The sequence below is a fragment of the Harpia harpyja genome, chromosome 4, assembly GCF_026419915.1.
Source record: "Harpia harpyja isolate bHarHar1 chromosome 4, bHarHar1 primary haplotype, whole genome shotgun sequence".
Classification (NCBI taxonomy): Eukaryota; Metazoa; Chordata; class Aves; order Accipitriformes; family Accipitridae; genus Harpia; species Harpia harpyja.
The window spans coordinates 29,683,075-29,707,839 of record NC_068943.1 but is presented as its reverse complement, the minus strand read 5'-3'; the positions used below and the strand labels follow the sequence as shown (position 1 = coordinate 29,707,839).

The following is a 24,765-nucleotide window of genomic DNA, read 5'->3' as shown; positions in this document are numbered from 1 at the left end:
GATTAAAGCTGTATACCTAAACAATATCATCTGTGTTTTCAGAAATGTGTTTCCCCATCCTCATACTCCATCCAGTAAAAAAAAAGCTTCAACACCTCTGTAACATGATAATCAAGTGCTTGAAGTAAGAGGCACCACCAGTGCTGGTGTTGGATGCCCTCAAAGACACTGAGGGCCAAAGGAGAATGGAAAGTAAGAGAAGCAGCTGCCCTGCAAAGTGTGATGTTATCAACAGGCTTTTTGCTCCAGTTTTATTTTTAACTATCAAAAGTGGAGGACAAGAGAAAAAGACGGGATTCAGAAAGAGAAACTGCATTTTAGCTCAGGTATTGAATATCTTCTGGGAAAGTCCTGCTAGCAGCTGTAATTTGTGTAGCTCTAAAAGAGAATCACTTCTGTTCTAGGCCAGTAAAAAGAGTCAATGCAAAAAGAAACACTTCAACTTATTATAAAGGTCTTGAACCACTAAATAAAATTTTTAAAAATCAGTTAATATTGAAAGAAAACCAAGCTTTGGTGAAACAGTAAGGGACTCTAACAAGAAATTGTAACATCATCGTTATACACACTTTGTGCTCAATGATGCTTTAGGCACCAGAATCCCCCAGTGCCCAAAACTAAGGTGCAGCAGAATTCTAGTGTGGCACGGACCCTAAAATTCTCATTTTTCTCTGTTTAATGTGAGAGGTGGGAACCTGACAGCATCAACAAGTGATTCTGGCAGCGAGAATGGGAACTTAATGGATTGGTAAAATGTCACGTAACATCTTTCCAGGACTGTGCTTCCTCCCAGGCAAATCCCTTCTACCAGCCCAAAGGTAGCCTCATGGTCAGGCTCCCCCAAGTCACAAAGCAAGTAGGTCTACTGAGGATAGGAGTCCTCTTTAAATTAAGGGAAACTATTTTTCCTTTCCACTTCCCCAGGGATTAGTCTGGATATCAGAAGCATTCAAACTGGGTATTAGATTAACAGCTGTAAAAGAACCACAGGGGTTTATGTTTCAGGCTTTTCTCCATTTAATCCAGCGAGGGAAAAAGTCTTTAATAAAATCCCAGATTCATCAGCCATCTAAGAAAACATAGGACACTGAATCTTGCTTTCAAAATATATACATTTTGAGAGGGCATTTATGTTGAAAAAATAAGCCATGACCTATTGTTGATCCTGCTAGCAAACAATATGGGTTAATGATTTAACTTCTATTTAAAAACTAGCACTTCATCAAACCTTAATTGAGCTTAGTCAGCCAGTAGCTATGGTTCTTACTGACTGAGAAGTAAATGGTGATTGATTGTCCTGACATAATGAATTGTTATTGCATTTTTCAGGAATTTAGGCTCATTTGCCCAAGCTGCTCTTTCCACAATGTTCGGAAGATTTAATTAATATTCCTATCAATATTTTAAATAGGCTCAAGATTCTGGGAATTACAGAGTAATCATTTTCATGGCTGAGTAGCCACAGGGAGACGAAATTACATTGAAGATTTTAATACTGAGGGCGTTTGATTTGTAAAGCCCTATATACCTTCCTAAGATAACTCTGGGAAGGTTTTACGCTGAAACTGTAAAATTTATGCTGTTCATTTCTTGATGCTGTGGTGGAGCAGGGCTGGCACAGGTATTGTCTACTCCATCTCTCCCCGTGTAGCTGTCTAATTCCCTTATAAACTCTTTAAGGGCCATATTTGATTTTTATTCATATATAAACTCATTCAGTTATTTTCTTCTGATGAGATAGATAACAAATGACAGATGCGACTTTAGCTGGCAGCTGGAAAAATAATTTCAGATTTCAACTGAATTTTACGAGGCAATCGATGCTGTCTGATGCTCTCCCACCTCTTGATCTCGAGTGTCCCTCCTGTACCAACACTTCCTTGGGTTTACGGTGTGCGGATTACCTGAGAGAAGGTGCTCAAAACACGGTGGCGTGGAAGGTGGAGGCCCAGAACAGAGGAAGCGAGAGAGACCGAATGACAGAGCAGAATCGCGTACAGCTCAACTCCTTGGAAAGTCAGCGCTTAAAAAAGAAAAACTCACTTTATAACACACTGTTTTATTCAAGTGCGTGGGTTTTAATTTTAGGAAAGGGTTGTCTATACAACTCCAGGTAAAGGCATCCTCCTCCAAAGCAGCGCTCTGGCTCCGATGAGGATTTGGCCCCAGAACCCACCGGCTCCTCCCAGTGTTTGTAGAAGCTGCCAAAGGAGAAAGGATGGCCTGAAATCATTACCTGCCAAGATTTTTGTGCAGGTATTCTGAATTAACTTGTGAACCTGCTATGCTTAAAAAAGCAGCTTCCCCTCACTCCAAAGAAACCACATTTTGGAAGCAGCTCCGTGGCATCTTCAACCGCTCTTGAATTTTCTCAATTTTTCTTCATCTGAAAATAGCCCCCTAATGTTTCCGATTGACCAAATTCATGCTTTTAAGCAGCTGGAAAATAAGTCATCGGGCGTAAATCAGCAGCACATACTCTTACGCTGCTTGCAGGCTCCTGCGTGAGCACTTGCTGACTTGACCTTCGGAGAACTGACGGCTTCAACTGCGGGTCGGCCGAGCTGCGCCCAGGAACTCTCAGCAATGCGGCGTTCCCTCAGGGCGAGGGAAAACATGCCGGTCGTTGAATAGTTATGCCATTAGCAGATTATTATTATGAGGGACAGTGCATTAGGGATTCAGAGGTATTACATGTGTGATTTTTAATTAATGAACTGATTTATTCAGAGGATAGCGTGACTGCCAGGAGAACGCGTGTCTGCTGTTACACTGATGTCGCTAGGCAGCAAAGGGATTTTTTTCGGAATGAAAGCGAAGAAAGGAAATTGCACTTGGCAAAGCGTAATTGGGAAGTGACGGTGGGCACCTGAGAAGGGCCGAAAGCTTTGAGACACGGGAGAGGCAAATAACAGCTAAAGGGCAGAGCGGAGGAATGAGTTCAGAGGGGTAAGTGCAGGCACAGCTGTGCGCTGCCGTCAGGGAAAGGAAATGGAAAATAAAACCCGAGCAGAAATCCCGCTGCCTCGATGAGGCATCTGCCCCGTCCCAGGACGTCCCATTTCATCACCGTGACATCTATCCACCTCTCCCTCTATAAAAAGAAAGATGCATTTCCGCGTAGATCCCCTCGGTTCTCGGCCAGAAGAGGCGGACCGGGGCCAGCTGCCGCTCTCGCTCACCTCTCGTGCGTTCGGCCAGGACAGAAGCTATCGCACCCGTTCTCCGTGCCTTGTCACGCTTGCAGCGCAAATTCGATCCACCACGTCTTCTTGCCATCAGATGGCTGGGGACAATCAAGGCCACGGTTCCGGTGTCGCAGGTTATTTTATTTCTTAAAAGCGTGCTTGTAAGTATGATCAGAACTGCAGTTGTATAATTAGAAAATAGCTTGTAATAACTCCAGAGGAAATGGTATGGACAACTAGTTAAATACACAGCCAGTGTGCGGTAACACCATGCTCCCACAGCTGCTTCCAGGACAGGGGCAGATTTTAATCTCAACACAAACTTCCAGTCGCCTGAATGGCATCACTGTAAAATAATTTTCCTTCCCACTTTTTGCCGTGCCCACTGTTCTAATACTGTAGTATCCTAATATTTGAATATTCTATCATTAACGTGAAACAAGAGACCTGCTAATACTGCCATCGGTTTCATTTTTGCCTTGTAGATTGTCACTCCATCCCAACTAAACCTCTTTAAATAATTCTCTGCTACATTTTGTGCTTTAGACATCTATACAGCCCTTTTCTGATAAACTGTCTGGGCAAGAACTCTATTCGATTTGCTTCTAGGGATTTGCTTCGGGACTTCTAATTCAAACTCTTTCCTGTCTACTACCTCCTTTTTTTCAGATTTCAATGAATTTAGTCACGGGAGTTAAAAGTTAGCACAATTTCAAAGTCCTTATCATCAGCTATTCAGTGTCACTGGCATGAACAGATTGATTATACACCACAAGTACTAAAGTATATATTGTGGTATGAAGCTTGCCCATTTAACCAGACTCCTTTTAAAATTATTAAAAACTTCCCTAACTGCATCTCCCAAGTTAAGGCTTATAATGCAACCACTTTTTTCACATTCTTTGACTTCTTATTCACAGCAATCTACCATACGGGCAAAAAGAACTATGGGAAGCCTACCTTTTGTTAAGTCTTACCGCTAGAAGCAATTCTGGGGAGTTGATGGTATCAATATACCATCATATTCAGTCTCCTCATATACTGCAGAGCGCCATGCCCAGCGGTGTCCCCTTGTTTACCTCCTTAGCTATTTCTCCTAACAGTGTCTCTCATTTATGCCAATGCTTTATTACAACCAACCCTTTCAGATTAAAGAAACCGAACGCGCACGAAACACACCCAAAATTAAAGTACAGGCTTCAATCCTAAGAGATTTGTAAGCACCTGGAATTCATCGTGTGTTAAAACGGCCAGCGCTGACCTTTAAGCATTCTGGGTTATCCATAAAAATGCCTCTTGCGCATACGATCACTTCGGGACAAGAGGGTCCCAACCACAAGATGATTGCCTTCATCAACCACAAGATTATCGCCTTCATCGACTGACTTAGGTTCCTATACACTATATTTTTCCTTCTGTGTATGCCATTGTTTGTAGTTACTGTCACATCGTGTCTTGTGTTGAGTACCAGCCTCGCAGCTCACTGACCGACAACACGGTGGTTGATGATTGCCAGCAGAACTGCCCTCTGGCTTCAGCCCTGGCACGGAATCAACTCAAATGAGTGTTTATCTAGGCTGGTGTTCCAGAGGCTCGGTATATACTACTACGGAAAAATGTGTTTGTTTTACTGCCACTTACCGTGGAAAAACGGGCACTACTGTATATTGTGTTTCAACGACTGTTGTTACTATGGATGCAAATGTAAATCTATTTTTACATTTAATACGCCGTATGCCAGCAAGATCTAGCGGAAGATCCCTGCAAATATAAACACCTACATGCACAGTGACCTACTTACAAGTTACATGTGGGCTTGCACGTAGCCATATAAAGCACGTTTAAAAGCTGTATTCAAAGCCTGTAATTTAAAACAATTTTCAGGCAGTGTGTGGCAGACTGAATAGAAATGATGCTTGATAGTCATTCATCCAAATTTTATTTAGTTTTAACATACAGAGTTTTCTTTTAAATTACAAAGGCTTACACTGTGCCAAGGACTTGCCATTGTACTGATTTCAGTGGGGAATTTTGGTTTGCATTTGATGACATTGGTAGCAGCCCACATTTTGAGTGGATAACATCTAAAATTCAGTGTCATGATGTTCAAGGATTTCCACTGATTTCCAGACACAGAAAAAATTCAAGGAATTACATACATTGAATGCATTCTGTTTATTTGAGAAGGAAGATCTCATACGAGTGCCCATTATGGAAGGCATCTCTTATCATGTACAATAAAATCAACCATTGCTTCCAGCAGAATACAAAAATACACATCTCAGTGACTTCCATACAATAATAAATATGTAATCATGCATCCAACAATAAAAAGGCACGGAAAACTGGTCACTTAGTAGTCATAAAAATTACTAACTATATTAACAAAGCCACCCAAATTATCTGTACAAGGAAATGTAACAATATATTCCAAAGGTGAAAACACATAAAACATCTTTAAAATAGTATATGCAATAAATACCTCAATTGTTTTTTATATATTAAAAATAAAACTGTGCCATTGTAAACAGTATGTAAACAAACAAAATTCACTGTTCCTTACCATTATTACAAGTAAATAAAGCCAAAAGTTACACCCCTGCTCTGTTAGATATACTTCATTGGCAAGTTTTGTCAGGCAGTTTAAAGTTTTACTCTTTTCTGCAGCAAACAGAGCCCGCTATGTGTGTGTAATTGTTAAGTACTAGAGCAATCGCCAAGCTTCAAAACTGACTACCCCAAATGCAATAGGTCATCAAATAGAACCGAAACTAGGAAAAGCAATTTTTGCAGTGTTACAGACAAAAGTCATTTATTTATACTACATATAATAGTGTCAGTAAAACTTAGCTGCTTATATACCACTGCTCTCCTCTAGGTCTCGGGGGGGCTGTACAAAGGTGGTAAGCATCCTTAGTCCCACGGGCAGAGAAAGTGAGGCACACCAAGGTTAAATGAGTTGCCCCCAGTCTTGCACCAGCTCCGCGGCAGGAAACTAAAGGCAGAATCCAGACCTCCAGCCACCTCCCCCTCATTTCCTCGCATATCCTCTACTCGTCATTGCCTTTCAGACAAATAATGGTGTATCCTGAACTCCAGTCCCGATTAGAATTACAGAATGATAACGAACACGCAAAAGGAAAGTTGCCTGCTCACTTGGGCGCCCATCTGCTCCCGTTAACAATCACGGGGGTTTGCCACTGACTGCAGCGGGAGCACAATAGGAGATTTTTTTCCCCCAAATCTGTAATCGGATCCACAACAGCAGACTAGCGAGCCCAGGCAGAGCCCTGTGCATCCTCCACGAGCCCACTGATCGCCTCGACTGTTTATTCTTTTGAGGTCTGTTTCTATAGCCAACAAATTCCTGGAAAGTTCAACCAAAGTACATCCTTCCTTATTAGCAAGGGGAAGAGTAGGAATCTGAATATGATCCTTTCTTAAAACAAAATTACAGCAAACAACTCCTGAGAGTGGTGGGCATTCTGCACAGATGTCTTCAGAAAGAGCCTCACGGGGGAATATGGCTGGCTTGCTATTTCTTCAGCTTTTGATAACATTGGCATAACTACTACATTTTACAAATCCTACTGTATCCCTGGGATGACTATCTACGATGAATATAAACTTACCTGCTCTGGACACATATCTCAAAGTGCATGATAGCTCTTCTTTGAAAATGATATTTTTAGCCTTAGATGAAGAAATTAAGATGCATCTATTTAGCTGTTTCACAGCCTTATGTCTTTTTACAGGAAGAATATACTTAGAGCATACACAATTAAAAGATACCCTGAAAAGGGATTTAGGAAGCGCTGCATTAAGGAATTTTTCCTCCCTGGTGCTATTAAAGAACTGATCCTTTTTTCTCTAAACAAGTGATTTCTCTAATGTCAAGCAGTTGTCTGATTTGCCTTACCACTTCATAGTTTCATAAATTTATTCATCCGTAAAATATTGAAAGAATCATTCTACAGACTGGCTCTGAAGATACCTCCATGGCTTGAGGAGAAGTTTAAAGCCATATACTATAATAACTCCCCCCCCAGCCCCGATAAGGTACTTTTGGATAAGGTACTTCAAGTGTCTCATGCCAGATCTGTAGAGCCCGGTGAGCTGCATGAAATCAGTAGGTATACAAAATAGTCGGGACTACTTTTTATTCATCAATAAATAATTCTTCATTTTCACCTGCCACGCTGCATGCCCTCTTTGTGGAGAGAGGTATGAAAGGTGATCTGGTTTTAGAAGATTTTGTATTAAATCTTACAAAAGTTATTTTAGAAGGTATTTTCTTAGACATATTCAAGGACCAGACCAATGAAAAATTCTGTACATTCTCTGAGGCATATATTCCCACCTGTGTTGTAGTTTGCAGGTTCTGTAGAAAAATCCAAATAGCAACTGCAGATTTCACATTGGGAAAAAATAAATACATTTCACTCATTTAAAAAAATTATCACAGTAGGAAAATAGCCAGTAAACAATAGATTCAGAGGGGTTTAATCTTGGCCCCAGTGAGATCAATGGGAGTTTTGCCAAGGATTTCAACAAAGCCAAAATTTCACCCAGAATCATATACAATTCTTTAGCTGACAACAATCATAAACATCCTGCCACTCTATTGTATAAGTTAAATATTAATAAGCATCTGTAAACATCCTGCAATTCATCTGATATAAAAAATACTATAATAAAAACAATGCAGCATTTCAAGCATTGTATAGTTTTAAGTTTTTTTGGCTCTACACACAAGTTGGCATCACTATAGTGGGCAAAACCAGGGTTTGTATATACATATATATATACACACAGATGTGCACGCACATACACACTGCAAACTAAGTACTACATATATACACACACGCATATGCAAAGACTGGCAAGAGAACAACATTCATAAGTATGGCATTTAAAAGTCTACCGATGGTCAGTCTTGATAACTTTTATGCGAGGAAGAGTTTCTACCTACTCAAATCCTTTGTAGGCTTACACATAAATGCTAAAACTAAATTACATGAGCAATCTCCAAGGGGGACTGAAGTGCTCTTTAAAGCTAAGCACGTGCCTAAGTCCCAACAGACCTGTATGTTTGCAAAGACGATGAACTTTCCTGTGGAGCGAACGGGGAACGAAGGGCAGAACCTACCAAGCATGCAGCAATTTTTACCTAAACCAGTATAAATCATGTTAAATGTTTTAATTTTCTATTGAATATGTTTCTGAATTGGGTCAAAATTGTGTGTTTCAGCTTTTTGCTACAAAACACAATTCAGACCCAAATATGAATTATGCAGAAAACTATACAGCATCACATCTCCGCAACATTTCCATGTGCACTTTATGCACCCATTCATGCAAGTAGGTGGATGTTACTACAGAATTAACTAACAGGTGTACTTGACTGGAATACTAGTTTAAGTGACAAGCCTGGCTAATGAGAGGAATCAACCATGTTGGGCTGGGAGCCTCTCAGGAGCTTTAAAATACCTTTAGATTAAATTTGCTTTTTTACATGCCAGAACATACACCGCAAGTACATTCACGTGATTCCATAGCGCTCGGCATTTCAAGATACCTGCTCTGGACGTACAGTTGTGGCGGTGAGAAGTTTTGTTAGTACTAACTGATAGGTTTGCTGTCACCGTGAATTAAGACAGGAAGTTGGTAGTATTAGATGTCATTAAATGATTTGTGTGTGATGACAGCAATGAAGAAGCACCAGATCTCTGTTGCAGAGATCAGGCCCTCTTCACCTCTCAGAAGCTCCTCAACAGCTTGTACTCTTTATGTACAAATCCCATCTGTTGCACATCTCACCTTCTGCTGTGAATATTATCTTGCCTTTTGACGATCCCCTCAACATACAAGCTTCAGCGAACTAAATTACTAGGTAACTGGCAGCTCTAGGGAGGTCCCATGTTTCAGCTCTTTTAGGATTCAAAGGACACAGTGTAAGGGAGTGGCTAATGAAATGAATTATTTCAGGACAGGTTCACAAGCTGTGCTCTTTAAGGGGGGGAAAATGGCAATTTTTGTCACATATGGACGCCCGCATTGTTCAAAGTGCATGTTTTAAGGAGACAGAAATCCAGGACACAAAGTACGGACACCACAAGTGACAGATGCCTGTAGAAAATCCTCTGAAATCTGGCTAAGCAGTACAGTCCAAATGCCTGTTTCAATATAGAGAGATGGCATCTTGTGAGAGGACAGTGCCACTAGAAACTTCACGGGGGTATCCGCATGCCCGTGTGCTTGCTATAAACCTTCACAAACTGTTCCGATAGAAAATCTTACATTCTTAAAATGCTCATTAAGAGCCCCCAGGCCTGATTTGTCAGCACATGTGCTCTCCCTCCCTGAAAAGCAAGACAAAGCAGCTTCAAACAGCTTTCCTCATCCACCCCATTCATGTAATAATTGGCTGTGACTGCAATGAGAATTAGTCCCAAACAGAACTTACCTCAACTAACTCAGGGAGAAAGAGTCATGTCTGTAACTCTTTCCTTGTTAATGACATTGCCAGGTTATTAATTAAGCTAAAATGTTTTCTATCCAATTAACACTTTAGTTTATTAAAAGTAGGACTTAAAATGCTAATTTCCTTTAAACGTTCACAGTAGGCATTTGGGGCACTGTGAGGGTTTAGGTTTTGGCTTTTCCCTCAGTTTCCATCCTGAAAACAAATTACCCAATTTTACTTTTAGTTCATTTCTTCCTGGTTTCATCTTCCAGTTCACATGCTCTAGTATAACATAGCTATACCTGGATCAAGCACAGCTTCCTAGAAGAATTGCTTCCAATGAATTTGGAAAAAAAAATATTATTTAAAGTACTTCAAACTTTATACCATATCGCTTTTACTTCCAGTATCTTTTCAATCCTAACACTAATCTTTTGGTCATACTACAAATATATTTTTCCAAAGTGTTTGTTCCATAGAATAAAATACAGCTTAGTCACTTGTGTACTTGTCCTACTAGTAGCTACCATAATTTCTAGTATTTTCAGAAATCTTACACAGCTGGTGGAGTTAGCAAAACCACCTCTCCTTCCAAGGGCATTCCAGTAGCTAGTGTTAATTGTTAGTGGCACGGCAAGCTAAATACAGCTTTTAGCGGGGACTGCAAGAGTATAACTTAAAGGATTTTTGTCCACCATGGCTATGCTAGAGCTTGGAGCCTGAAGCCCTGCTCAATCTAGATCTCGTGGAACATGCTACAGCTTTCCCCTAGCCTGCTTGTCCAGCTCTTCTGAACAGAAACGGGGGTAGACATGCGAGGGTCTCATCTTGCCAAGCAGCTGGGAAGTCATCCAGACACAGGAGCTGGGAAACAGCGTGAGAACATTAGTAGAGACATGACCTGTGTTAAACAGAAATTATGTACCAGCTTCTTCTGCCCTTGCTAATATAAGCAATAGGTTATATGAACTCAAACTTCCATTGAAGAGTTTATATAAAAAGTGCTTGTATCAACTGGGAGACAAGGGCTTCAATTAATTTAAAACAGATGTTTATAGTTTTACCAAGCAAATGTATGAATTCTGTGTTGACTGCTCTGAAGGTGGTAGGTCTTTAACCACTGCAGCTAAATTCATTACAATTTGTCCAGGAATACTCTCAGGTCTGTAATTGCCAGCATTTTGTTAATTTGCCAAAGTGTTAACAGTGTTAATATTTTATTTTTTACAGTTGATGAGGGGATGATGTTTTAAGTTTAATTCTACGGTCTGGAAAAAAAACCCCCAACTTTCAAAAACATTTTTTTTCAGTTAAAATATTGAGGGCAATCACTATTGAGCCTACAGAAGTTGCTATGAATTTTGGTATTAGCTCCAACTGGCTACAGGAATAGTCTCCTGGAAGTCTCCAGATGGCTTCCAAATGGAATATAATTTCTGAGAAACAGACTGGACTTCTGTATGGCAGAAATGAGCATTTCAAGTACATAAGCTAACCATTAACAGAGCTATTAAACCTAATCCAACAGTAGTAGAAAAGAACTAGAAAATTTTTTTCTTTTTGTAAAAAAGATCAATTTCCACACTATATTCTATACATAAATACAGAAATTTATACAACCAGTAAAGATCTTCTATTGATAATTACCAAATGATGCTTTATCAATCGTGCTGACACTACCATTCATCTCTGAAGAGGCAGCAGAGATATTTTAAGTCCTGTCCAAACTCCTCAGCTTCCTCAAGTCATCAAAAACTCCTCCTTTTACTTAAGACAGCAATACAGTCATGTACAGTTCCTGCAAACATTAAATCTTTGCAATTAGAATAAGCAGCATCAGGCACTGATGATATGAAAAAATCATACCACAAAGCATCCAATCTATGAAAACAGCATCAAAAAAGTGGGAGAGCCCGTGGTATAAATGTAACACTCAGGACACTGCAGTTGAGAAGTACTTAGGTCACTGGGGTGAAAAAATAAATTTATAATTACTTATATAATTTTCTGTGGTTCCCACTTACTCACATGAGTGACAAGATGATTTCCTGGTTGTAAGCTGAATATATCGCTCCAGCTCGGTTATCCTCAACAACATACATCACTTGTGACTTTACCTTTCACAAAGACTTTTTGCACTGCTAATTATTAGTTACCAGAGCTGTCAAACTTATATGCAAGAACTTAATACTTAGGGGCAGAGACAGACCAATGGAGAAATAATAGTAAACACTAGTAATGCAGTCATTAATAGGAAGCATCAAGCAAAATGGAATCACTGTGGGGGTTGTTGTCTTACATGTCCATTGTGGAATTATCTATGTATAACATGTAGTTTTACATCTATTTTTAAAGTTGGACTATGGAACATCCTCTCATATTTGCTTTATATATTAATTTTCCATTACATGTGAAAAAGGTCTCCTGCCAGTCTTCCCGAAAGGAAGACGAGATGCATCGAAAAACACTGATGATTTTACCCTTGAAATAAGATCTGTTCATTATCAAGGCATTATGGAATTTTCATTAAGTGAATTAGTATCGCTGAGTTCAATTAAAAAGTCAAAACTGGCAGCTATTTCTCTACAAAAAGCATGGGAAAATATGAAATGGGCCATTATAAAAAAAAAAATCAATTCCTCTTGTTTGAATTACAGTTCTACACCATCGCGGTATGAATTTCTTTGGGCAGGATTGGAGAGAGAAAGATGATTTCTATTGATTATTATTTACAGGACCAAGCATGTTTACTCCAGTCCCAAAGTAAGAAATACTGGATTGAAATAGTCTGGGAGGGTTTTTGATCACACGCTTTACATTTCACTGTTCTTCCAAGTTTAAAATATTTTTCTTTGAAAGAAAGAGAGGTTCGAGAGAAAAAAAAAGTGGTTAAGGAGAAATACATAAAAATGTACCATAAAGAAAATTTGTAATTGCCATCATATAAAAAATTTCATTTTTTAACAAGTTTTTTCTTTAAAGTATTGTAAAAAAACCCCAACACCTACAACCATGAGTTTGCCTGATTTCATTCAGTTTCTAAGAAGAAGGCATTAGGCGTTATAAAGGCAATACTTGCATGACCCGAATCAGAGGTTGCCACAGCAATTGAATACAGTGAACTGGAAAAATCCTGTTCAAAATTGACAAAACAGAAACATGCACTTCACAATCTGCTGCCATTTTAAAACATGTATTTCTCCTCTTCCTCTTTCTGAGGTGTAGGGCATTTCATCTATATGAATACCAGCTGCTTCAAAAAAATGCCGATTGCTCTGTATTCCTTTCAGATTCTAAGGTATGCTGACTGACCATGGAAATTAAGTGTATTATACTAGGGGAAACAAATTCATCTGGTAAACTCTGTATAGTCATTTTTTTGTCTTGATAAATCTACCATGTTGAATCGGGCTCCACAATATCTATTGGGATAACTTGTGTTCTAAAAAACTAACTACTTTTGGGGGATGTGTTTACCTTATTTTTGTTGAAATATTGGGATGTATGCTTTGAAGCACTTTAAACATCAAGATTAAATTATAAAGAATTCAGTTCATTAAAAATGTAGCTATGTATGTCCTTAGTTCTAGGAGCTGGGACTTCTACAGCAGTAAGGAAAAAAACCCCAATACTTGGAAATTACAATAATCATGAAATAGTAACACTGTGTTCAAAAGTCTTTCTTTAGAAAAGCCACATCAAGAAACACAGTTACGACCCATGACCTCAGCAGAGAAACCCTGTAAAATATTTTGAGCCTCCTTGTCAGATGCATTTGGATTTGATAGCCAACACTAGTCTAAGGCATAGAGTTGCATAAAATTTGCTCTCCTGGGAATCTAATAAATACAGCATAAATGATGCTTACAATTTTCTTTCTACTTGCACGTTTAAAAAAACCTTCTGCTTAGGACAATCAAAGTTAAATTCTTTGGTGGTCATTTAAAAAAAAAAGAACTATACAAAGACAATTGATCATTAGTCCTATACTGAGGTAATTTGAGGAGTGCCACAAGAAAGTTGCGTTACAAACAACATTTGCCCATTTTCCCTGCCTAAAAGCAGCTCCCTTTTTTTAATGTACTCAGCGTAGACCTCTACAGGGACCTGAAGAGACCCTGTTCCATAGCCCATCTTAACACATTGCATATAGCAAGGCTGAAGGTAGTAAAGAGAGTGTATCCTACAATCAGGAAAGCAAAGGAAGTTCTTCTATGTATTCTGTCCTTGAATTGACCAGAAAGATTAACTACGTAGTCTACCGTAACATCTGATATATTAGAACGCTGCCATACGTTAAAATATAGCGTAGCTTACAGAGAAACAAAGAGAAAAGGAAATACAACTTGCAAAGACGTGACAGATGCCATCTGAACTTCATTAAAGGGGTGAATGTCAAGTACATTAAAAAATATATAATCTTTCCATTGTTTGCCTAACTTCCCATTGTTTGCATATGCTTTTCATACAACAGCATGAAAATCATGTCACTTGGCAAAGGGATTTTGGTTTGTTTTTTACAGAAACCCTAATGGAACATAGCCTTTTACTTCTGTTTGTTTACCAGAATAATCAATTATGTCCACAGAGCTCCCAGAGTGGTGCCTGTTGAACCTACAGCAACAAGAGCACATAGTACTATAATTGGATATAAACGAAGCCTGGTTTGGTCCTATTGATTTTTTTTTTTTTTTTTCAATAAAACAATGAGGGGAATAGATCTTACTTTCCAAGGGATGATTCCCATCTACTTTCCAAGGGATGACTCCCATCATACTCACAAGAAAGGGAGGGCAAAGCCAGGATGCAGTACTTGACGTTGGCCCCTTCAGACAGGGGAGATGAGATAAGCTTTGGAAAAAACAAATGAAACCTTACTCTGCTGCCTATGAGGAAAACATAAATAGATATTAAGATACTTTTTAACCTGTAAGAAATGTCAAAGCTACTTGATAAGTAAAAGTCAAGTGTTCCTCGTGCTGCAATGACACGTTGTTAGGAACAGCAAGGAGACAGCAATTCTGTGCAAGTTTTTTGGCAGGTGGTGCAATATCATCTCGTCTCAAACATTTAAGTAGGTTTTCTTGTAGATATATGCAAATTCTTTTTCTACTAGATTAATATTTTTGTGAAAAATTAACCAGGAAATTCAATTATGAAGCTATGTTTCATTTAAGTAAACTATAAATAACCTTATAAACTCTGGTCTAACGCAGTTTCTAAACAAAGATAGTTTTCATTTTTTAACCTGTTTACATTCATGGATTACTATCTTGCATGTGATTCATCTTTGCATGCATAGTGTAAAACCTTAGAGTTTGTTTTTTGAATTTTTATGATCTACCCATGTAGGAGTGCTGACAAGAAACAAATTGATGCCTTTGTAAAGAAATGCATACAGAGACATTTTTAAATTAATAGTTAATTAGTAATGAGTAAAAGCTTACCCCACAAAAATCAAATCAGCTGCTACATTTTAAAACTCTTCTTATGTCTGATAAATAAAATGAATTTTCCTGTAAAAAATTTTCATTAATGTTTCAACCTGCTTTTTGAACAATAGAATAAATAAAGCCATTAGTGCCTAAAAGTTCAAATATGCTACAGCTGTTTGAGATAACAGAACAACTACATTAAAATGCACCATGAGAAAATCCTTTATCATTTTCCATGCAGGAAGCCAATTGATATTTTTGTGAGGTACCGGTCTTTCAAAAATACTCATAAGTTAGTTACCTGATATACCTTCTGTACATGGTATATTTAAAAATCTAACTGTACAGTGTTTCAATCATATATAATGCATATAATCTGCTGAATATGGCACAAATGCTAAGTTTCCACACCCACACATCCTTTGCCGTAGGAACACATTTTAGGCATAACACAACACTGAAGAATAGAAAAGTGCCTGAAACTGAAAAAAAAAAAAAGCCACTCAAGTAGTAATAAATTAAATCTCATTCAAACCGATATAAAAGTTGTTCAAGTGTTTAAAGTATCAGATGTGTCATGCAACAGAACAACAGACGATTCAGGCAGGCACACCATGCGTTATAGTTTGCATTCATGGTATCACAAGGTTATCTCTCCCCCCTTCTGCGTGGCCAGCGAGTGCTGGGTACCTGCGGCACCGCTAGGCTCACGTGTTGAACCTCCAAAACCTCTCCGTCTCCTGCACAGGAGGTTTTACGGAGCTATGCCTCAGCAGGATAACCGGACAACGTCATGCTGTACAGTGGTATCTTGCTGCAGCATAAAGAGAGGCATACTGAGCTGCATGGAAGCAAAGCAATCATTTCTTGATTATATTTTCCAGTCAGTGCAGTTCACCATAAACCAATCGATTTACCAAAATGTGCTTATCCGAACTGGCCAAGTTTGCACACCGAGAAAACGTCTTCACGGAACATGTCACCTTTTCCTTTTTTTTTTTTTTGGCACAAATTCTTTTGTAGTCTTGCAGCAAGCTCTTCACCATACAAGAATTCAGAGATACTAGCCTGTACAAACACTGGTGCTTATTCTTCCATAGAGTAAACTACAAAGACAGCCAAGTGCCTGCAACAGCTTTGCCTCTCCAGCAACTTTCCCTTCTCTCTCTACGGAGAGCACCAGCATAATTACACTTCAGACAAAGGGGTGTTCTTGCTGAGCTCTTTAATTCCCTGGAGAATTCGCTTCATATGACCCACTTTCGTTATCCCCAGGTCCTACAGAATCAAAAAAAAAAAAAAAAAAAAAGAAAAAAGAGAAAAAGAAGGAAGTTTATTTACAAAAAGGAAAAAAACCACCCCATTGATTATGATCTAGCCATGCAACAGATATCTAGAAATGTGCTCACTGCAGTCAACATTAGCCAAAAAAGATTCCATGGCCCTAGCAAGTGTTGCCTAATAAAATAATTGCTTAGAGCATACAACGAATCCCTCTCTGTCTTGCAGACAGAAAATTACTTACCTGCAATAATGACAACCCAAGGCACTGCAATATCTGTCAAAAACATCTTTCACTTGACTTCTGAGTACAAAACCTTTCACAATTTCTGGCAAAAAAAGAACAATCTCCCCCTCCTCTCTAATACAGCAATAATGCTTGGTAGGATGTGATGGATTAGAGCTTCTGTCCAGCAATGTCACTTGATCTGAGGCCCTATGATGTCTGTTTTAATCAACAAACACACATATCCCCAGTTTCTCAAGGGAAAGTGGATGTAACGGCTACAGGCATGTAGGACAACTTCCCTTTAGAGAGCAATAGAAAAGGTAAGCATTTGTTTTTCATTCCAAAAAGGTGACGTCTCCCAACATGGATCTTCCTGATTAGAGAGCTGGAAGAAAAGTTCTCAGAGACATGACAGTCACATCCCAAAAGAAAATGTAAAAAGCACAAGCATAAATCTCCTTGTAGTCACCACTAAAGCAATCACATCAGCTGAAATGTTTCTAATATTGGTTTCTGGGACCCATCTCCATAGGGAGTGACAACAGACAAGAATTTTTTGCAGCAAACCTCTTCCAGTATTAATAACAGCTTTAGCAGCATCCCTTTTCAATTTTGACTGGTCCAATGGTCAGAGCAGAATGGGATGCCCAGCTGTGCTAATGATCCCCAACTGCGCTAATGACTTTTCAGCCCAGTTTGGTGGAAATCTGCTTCCCTTATCTGTAAAACCCAGCTTTGAAAAACTCTTTAAAATCCTTGTGTTAGTGATGTTGAGCAAGTGACAGAGAGTCAAACACTAGCTACCTGTGTAAATAGATTGTGATTAAATAAAAAAACCTTAGAAGTTTCACTATCTGTTTTTCTGAAATAGAAATAATTTTATTTTAGTAGGAAGATTTTCCATTACGAAGACATTAAAAGGAAAGGAGTCTAATTAAGCAGCTTGAAATAATTATCCTCATACAGAGTGAAAAATGAAACCATATATAATATTCTGTACGTACTCTACACAAAGACTGTATCAACCTTTCTACAGCCAGAAGAAACCTCAGAAAATCTGTGCCTTATATTACTTAAAAGTGTTAGCATGCAATTAATTTTGCATTTCTCCAAAGGAAGAAAGGGGTGGTAAGATGGGCATGTATTAATTATTTTATTGTAAAGGCAGCACAGCACAGATTAAACAGGTGGATTAATTTTCAGAGAGTCAAGACTGAATTCTGGTTATGTTAGAGATGAAAAAAAATCCTGGTTGTTTCTTCAGATGAAAACTATCAGTATGATAAATATGTGACCGTCCTTTCCAGCATTTTGGCACTAAGTTGTCAACATTAGAGTTCAAGAGATGTTCATTATAGTCCCCCAAATCAAGTGCTGTTCATAAGTTTATCTGAAAAAAACTTCTGATTTTCCACATCACATCAATTTATATTTCATTTCTGCTAATGCTCATCTCACTTATAAAAAAATGTAGTATTCATTTTTAAGTTAAGAGAATTGATGTAGGTAGCAGTTGTTAAACTCATCCCACAATGACAGTAATATTTTTCATTTTAGATTTGGAGAATATTTTCTTTTTTATGCTAAACTTAATTTTCCAATGAATCAAAAATACACACGACTATTGAAAGTACTGAAATAGCCTAGTTGCTGTGTGGAGGAAATTCTACATAAGGGAAAACCCATAAGGATACTTTCCAAACCACGAGAAGCCACACATGTTAAAGGTTAAGAACTTGCAAATTCTTCAAAACAAACATGTTTCACGAGTAGAACTTCTGTTGGATAAGCCACATAGCGAGATGCTGCCAGACTTCAAAGATCAGAGGAAAGAATCATATTATGAAATTCCCAGAAAACTCAGCCACTTTTTCCACCAACCTTTACAAAGTATCGTGAACAACGCCTATGTTTCAGAGGCAAGAGATTTCAGTTTTATTTCCATTCCAGTTGAAGTTGCTGTAATGTAGACCAGAACAGCAAGTCTCAAGAGCCTCATCACGCTTTTTGGGACCCTTTTGATAAATTCTGCCACACTTCCAGGGCAAAAAAACCCCAACCAACAAGACAAAAGCTGAATTTTTATGCTTGTGTAATAGTTTGGTCTGGAGGAAATTAAAATTTATACATTCCTGACACTAGATGCTATCTAGTATTCTCAGTTTACTACTGATGCAGGAAAGTTTGCAGAAATTCTCTCATCTCAGACTAAAAGGATCTGCTACAGCAGCGTATCATGCATCATTCAAAAAGCAAGATCCCCAAAGATAACTGCATTTTTCTGCATGCATGAGTTTTATCATGCTCTACGTAATCTGTCCATATTTAATTGATATCTAATTAACAAAAATTCAGTTTGACTAAAATATGGGTTTGAAGACAAGACTCTAGCCAGAGTCTGAGGAATAGAATAGCCTTTCTTTTTCCCCAGCTGTGGCCTTAAAACCACAGGATCACCTCTCCTTCCGCTCTCCCTAACCACTTTGCCATCTCTGGACCTACAGCAGGTAAGGCTCAAAAAACTGAAAAAAAAAAAAAAAAAAAAAAAAAAAGGTTGGGCAAGAAAAAGCTGATGAAAATTCTTGCAACAGCTTTCAGGAGTTCTTCATCTGCATTATATTATGGTGACTTAGGCCCCTGTCTGCTTAGCCAAGAACCCATTTATTCCAGGTTTGCCCTACAGATTTTGGCCAAATGTACCACCAATGTAATACTACCAAACAATTTATATAAGCACTCCTTAATATTAACATCTTCCAGATGAGAAAACTCCCCTACTTGCATTCCCAGTGTCAAAAGCCATCTAGCATGCCTGAAGTCTACCAAATCTTAGAAAACATTTTCCATGCCAGAACTTTCTCAAAACACGCTACTGCGAAACACAGAGATGAAATGCCGCAGTCCTCAGCACAGACTTCAGCTTGACCGGCACTGCTGACATGAGGCATGGAAACCCTTTCTCCAAGGAAACCAGCACTGCTATGGAGCTCTAAGGAGACATCATCTTTGTCCTACCAAACGTGTTGCAGTTCTGATTATTATTAAGTTGTGTACATAGGAACATCATTATCAATGCTAAGAATGTCAGTATTTATTTCAGAAAAATCTGAGTCTAGTTTTCAATGCATTAGCTTGTAAAATAAAGTTAAAAAAAAACCAGTCACGACAAGCTTGCTTTCTACAGCTTCTACGGCATAGTTTGCAATTCACTACTCAGCCAATCACATGGATGTAAAAGTCTAAGATTCCCCTAAATAAAATCAGGCATAGGAGGCTGGAGAAAGGGTATTACTGCAGGGGCTGGATGGAGAGAGGTGTGTGGTTCCTCTTGGAGGTGTTCTCCATTTGCCAGTTGCCACACAGAGCTAACTGAGAATGGGATGCACAAGCTACACAGAAATATATATAATTAGAGGTCTAATTCTTCAGTGAACGTATCAATCTATTTCAGTGATGCGTGCAAAGGAAGAGTTTCATCAAATCCTTTTCCGTACTGCTTTTTGCCTCTACTTTTGACCACAGAAAGAAAGGTGGGCCCAAAGGATTCAACTGAAACAGGCAACGATTTTTCCTGTTGTAGACATGAGAGGTAATAGAAGTAAATCTATTGCACATGACTTAAGAGCTTGTGGATCAATGGCAAGCCCATTTAGCTTGGCAGGAAGCACAAACCTTGCACTCGAGGAGAGGCTGTAGACAGATTATAGCTCGCAAGAGCACTGAAGACTCATCTGCACACCTCAATAGCCAAAGGGAGGAAAAATTAACAGAGCAGCTGATGACGTGTTCCTCATGGCCTAGGTACCACATTACACATCTTGACACCAATTCAGGTCACTGGTCAGAAAACTGCAGGCTCCCCGAGCCATCTTTAATGGCTCCCTGCAGAGATCATGCCCCATATGAAACGAACAGGACGAGTGCTAAACTCTGCTATTTAAATTCAACGTTGCTACATATAGAACGCAAGCCATGCTTGGCCAAAAGCCTGGCCTGCCTTATGAACAGCACTGCTTTGGAAGCTCTCGGCATCGGCTAACGAGCAGATAGAGCGATTCTAGAGCAAGACTTCCGCTAGCAGAGGATATACCCTTGGCAACTTGCGTAGAGCAACTCCTCGTCCAGCTATGCCGAGCAATTTAAAACCTCGTGTGTGCTTCCAGGCAGCCCTAGTAGAGGGGACAGTAAAAGTCTGTCTCTTTGTAGGTTCTAAGACAAGCTTTTAGATATTTCAGGGCATAGGTCTTTGTGATGGGGTTTTATTTATGCTGAATCAGCATGAGTCTTAGCAACAGGGATAACAGGTTGCTGATTACCCTGCTGCAGATATTTACTTGGTTGAAGAGCCAGTCTTCTGGGCATGCAGTCAAAGTGATACCTATGAGAAATGAGGCACGGCCAGAAGCCATGTCTAGGTTAACACTGATCTTACCCACCATCATTTATTCGAACAAATTTGACATCTTAATTCTTTTTTAAGATTTCTTAACATTTTAGCAAACCTATGCATTGTGTGATCCTGAATTTCCTAGTTAAATTTTAAACTTGTTCAGTGCCCATTCAGAACAGGGCCTTGTAACATCTAGCACGGGAACATAGTGGTGGATTGCTTGGACAGTTTTCTATTTCTAAATTTTTGCAGGTAGGGACTGTCCTGAAACTGTCCCTCCATGTCAGGAACTATCCTGAAAGAAAGGAATTTACCTTCCATGAAAAAAAGCTTAGGTGATCTAATACCACAGGGTAAAATAATACACAACAGCCAAACAGATCATCTCAAACACAGCTATCTTCAGCAGCTGCCTTCTACTGCAACAGTCACACAATGCAAGCACTACCTTATAACGTCAGGATTTCATACTATATAAGAAACTTCGCAAAAAATGGCATATTTGTATGAAAGTATTGCCTCTATCTGGAGACTACTGCACTGTGGCTAGAGCAATGACTTGCACTCTAAATGTAAATGTGTGCGATTTATACAATAGCCTATTTCCTCTCTTATGTGCTAAAAGCAGTTGCAAAACACATTATCAAGAAGTCATTACTACTGAGTTCCCGGAAAAAGTAATGTAATGAATCCCCAAAGATATAGCCTCTATTACATATAATGGATGCACTTAAGTCGTTCTTGAAAAAGACCAGCAAGCTCAGATAACAGCCTCAGACTGCTAGGTAACATCTCTCCCTGCAAAACTTATCAATCTGACCTCAGAGGAAGAAAGTTTTACAATTTTGGAGTCAAAAAAAGTGCTCTTTTTTAGATCTCTACAGCTAAAATCAGGCAGAGGTTGGTCAGGGATGAGAAAACCTATTGCAAAGGTCTATTTTGACACACAAACACCAACACCATGTAAGTCCAATGCCGCAATTTATTAAGCTGCTTATCTCTCTCACACCCACTATATCCAATATATATACAATAAATCACCTGAAGCAGGTCAGCTGCTCGTAGCTGCTGACCTTGCAGTAGATGATAGATTCAAAATTATTATCACCACCTTCAACTGATTCATACTGATCCTGTTTAATGGAAATGGTGAACTCTTGAAGATAACATTATATTACATTGATGTCAGTAAGATATCAAATGTGCTTTTCTTATGCCTTCTGACATAAACCATAATGCTATCATTCTGCAAAGGAAGTTTTGGATAACAGATATTCTTTGTTGCGAGTACAAGTCAGCACGTCAGAAATTCAGGCCAAAGGACAGCGCGTATTAGTTTATTGCATATTTGCACAGTGTAAGCCAAGCTACAAGCACATAACAAGTGCAGGGAAAGAAGAAAAGTTGGTTGTTGTTTTGTCAAAGAAAATGGTCAATAGCAGAAAAGTAGCACAAAGGAAATACCTTAAGATCTCGCCTTTCCAGATGTAAAAGCTCAGAGCCTCGGATGTCATGGCTGATGAAGATTTCTTTGTACTCTCCCAAACTGAGCAGATCCAGCCAAGCAGCAACTTCATCTGTGCCCCATTTTTGAACTACCAAAGTTAAGAGCAAAACCCCCTTAATTTCTACATGCTCAAATGCATCACAAGCAAAGGTTAGGCCAAAGAGAGTGGAAAACAGAGTAGAAATGCCGTGCTAGCAAAGGGAAAGGTTAGAGGTGTCATTTCCACAAAAACTGACAATTTCCCTTTCACATGCAGGTTACAGGTTAGCAGTTAACATGAGAAAGTATCTAAACAAAGTTGGGGTTCTTTGCTTTGCAGCCATGCTTTCAGCTTTACTCCAGTTTCTTCAGTAAAGCCTTTAAAACCTCATGTCCCAACAAATTCACATTAAACCATCTTAGGATCAGTGACGCAAAGTCTAATGTTGTTCTGCTTTATACCATTAATTTATTAGTAGTCATCCAGGGAGAGGAGAAGCCTTCAAAAACTAATTAACATGTAAAATTAAAATATCAACCATACGTCAAATATAGCAATGGCAGCAAGCAAGTCCAGTTTTAATTAACAGACTCTAGTATTCTTAATTAATGCAACAAGTATTCTTTAAGCTACTGTGTTACATAGGCCATTAAGAAGCTCTCTGTAAAACATTGTTCTCTAAGGTTAGTTGCCCACATTAGTCCTAATAAGACCACATTTATTGAAAACAAAAATAGTTATGCTACTTATTGCTATAATTTTGCAACTTCATTCAATGCTGATCAGTTTTACAATGAAGTGAAATCTGAAGTCTAATCTGAAACCTAAAGTCTGATCAACAACTGCAAGATTTTGCAGATCATGACCAACTGTCCATTAAAAAGATAAAGATGTAGAAACAGTTTTAGGACCATCTGATCACTGATTAACTCCTGGACATAATCTTAAGGAACTAAGTTCATGGATAAGAGTGGGAAGAGAGGAGAGTGGAGTTTGTTCAACTTCTAATTAAAAAAATCAATATTGACTATCCTGGCTTTTTGTTTGATTTGCCTCGCCCACTAATATTAAAACCCGTCTGAAATTTAAGAATAACTGGTTAATTAAACCAGTGTGATAAAAGCAATTGCACATCTTCTGAAACTAACCTGAAAAACCTGAATTGGAGCTTCACAGGGAAAAAGTGTGTTTACCTATGGCTTGTATTGCAATGAGTTAATCAAATGTAACCACCAGCAAAGACACAGGTCCTGTTGCATGATAAAACTATCTAAATATTTCTGTAGTGGTTCTTTGGCTCACTTGGAAGTCTTGGGGTCCTACCGGATGCTTTCTAAATGCACAGAAAGAAATCCTCATCCTAATGAAGATGCTAGTTAGCTCAGTTGCTTTTCACTCTGATCTTACTCTTAGGTAGAGTTCATCACGTCACCTCTTACCAAAAAACCCCACAAAATCACATTTTCCCCAAATGCTACTATTTTTCTTGTAATTTCAAAACACATACCAGGCTGTGGGCTGGTCTTATGCTTCTGAACTTTTTCTTTTTTAAACTTTGGCACTATGCGAAACACTGTACTTCTATTGTTTCTTTTAGCATAATCCAGAGGGGGATCCTGCATGAAAGAAGAGACATAGTTACCTCTAATTAACAGAAAACAACAGTTAAATTACATGCTTGAGATGTTAATTCACAGTTAATCTCAAAAATTAAGACCAAATTTTACTTCCGTAAAGAATAATGTCAGGATTTAACTCTATACATGTTTCTTTTATTAAATAACCATTCAAAACCTTTACATTCACAAAAGGGAACAAAACACAAAAAAAGCCCTAAGCTTAGAAGCTTGTTCACAGCAGACAGAAATGATTCAGCATCACTACTGAAATTGCCTCTCCAGGTCATGAGGGATTCTAACTTACTCTTCCCTATCAAAAGAAAATTAAGTTCAATTAGAAACAGGAAGTATTAATCAAACTCACCTCATCATCATTTGGTTGAAAAACATAATAAAGCCAAGGAATCTCAGCAAGTTTTCTCAACTCTATTTCCACGCTGTGCAAAGCATCAGACAACAGTTCTTCATGGGGAGCTTCTAACTGCTGTTTATAAACAGGCCAGAAAAATAGTATTTTTAGTTTTATTAAGATATAACATTTAAATCTAGACATGTTGTTACCACACAAAACCAGATGACTACTTCATGGTGAGCGTAAACAAATGATGAAAACAAATAATCTTCCAAAATTAGATTTTCCTTCAGAGGTGCATTAGACCACCTTGACACT

The 24,765-nt window shown here is 38.6% G+C and overlaps 1 protein-coding gene across 3 annotated transcripts in view; it reads right to left on the bottom strand.

Moving 5' to 3' along the window:
* Positions 1-5,344: 5,344 nt before the first annotated feature.
* Positions 5,345-24,765, bottom strand: part of DGKH (diacylglycerol kinase eta) — a 174,221-nt gene continuing 154,800 nt past the window's right edge. For 2 of the 3 annotated variants that reach the window (XM_052786060.1, XM_052786062.1), the window contains 4 exons: positions 24,460-24,579; positions 23,984-24,092; positions 22,454-22,584; positions 5,345-16,367 (listed from right to left, as the gene is read on the bottom strand). In XM_052786060.1, coding sequence (XP_052642020.1) covers positions 16,278-16,367; positions 22,454-22,584; positions 23,984-24,092; positions 24,460-24,579 — 450 coding nt within the window. In that variant the 3' untranslated portion in view covers positions 5,345-16,277. The remainder of the gene's footprint in view (positions 16,368-22,453; positions 22,585-23,983; positions 24,093-24,459; positions 24,580-24,765) is intronic. The other variant, XM_052786061.1, reaches the window with a different exon arrangement.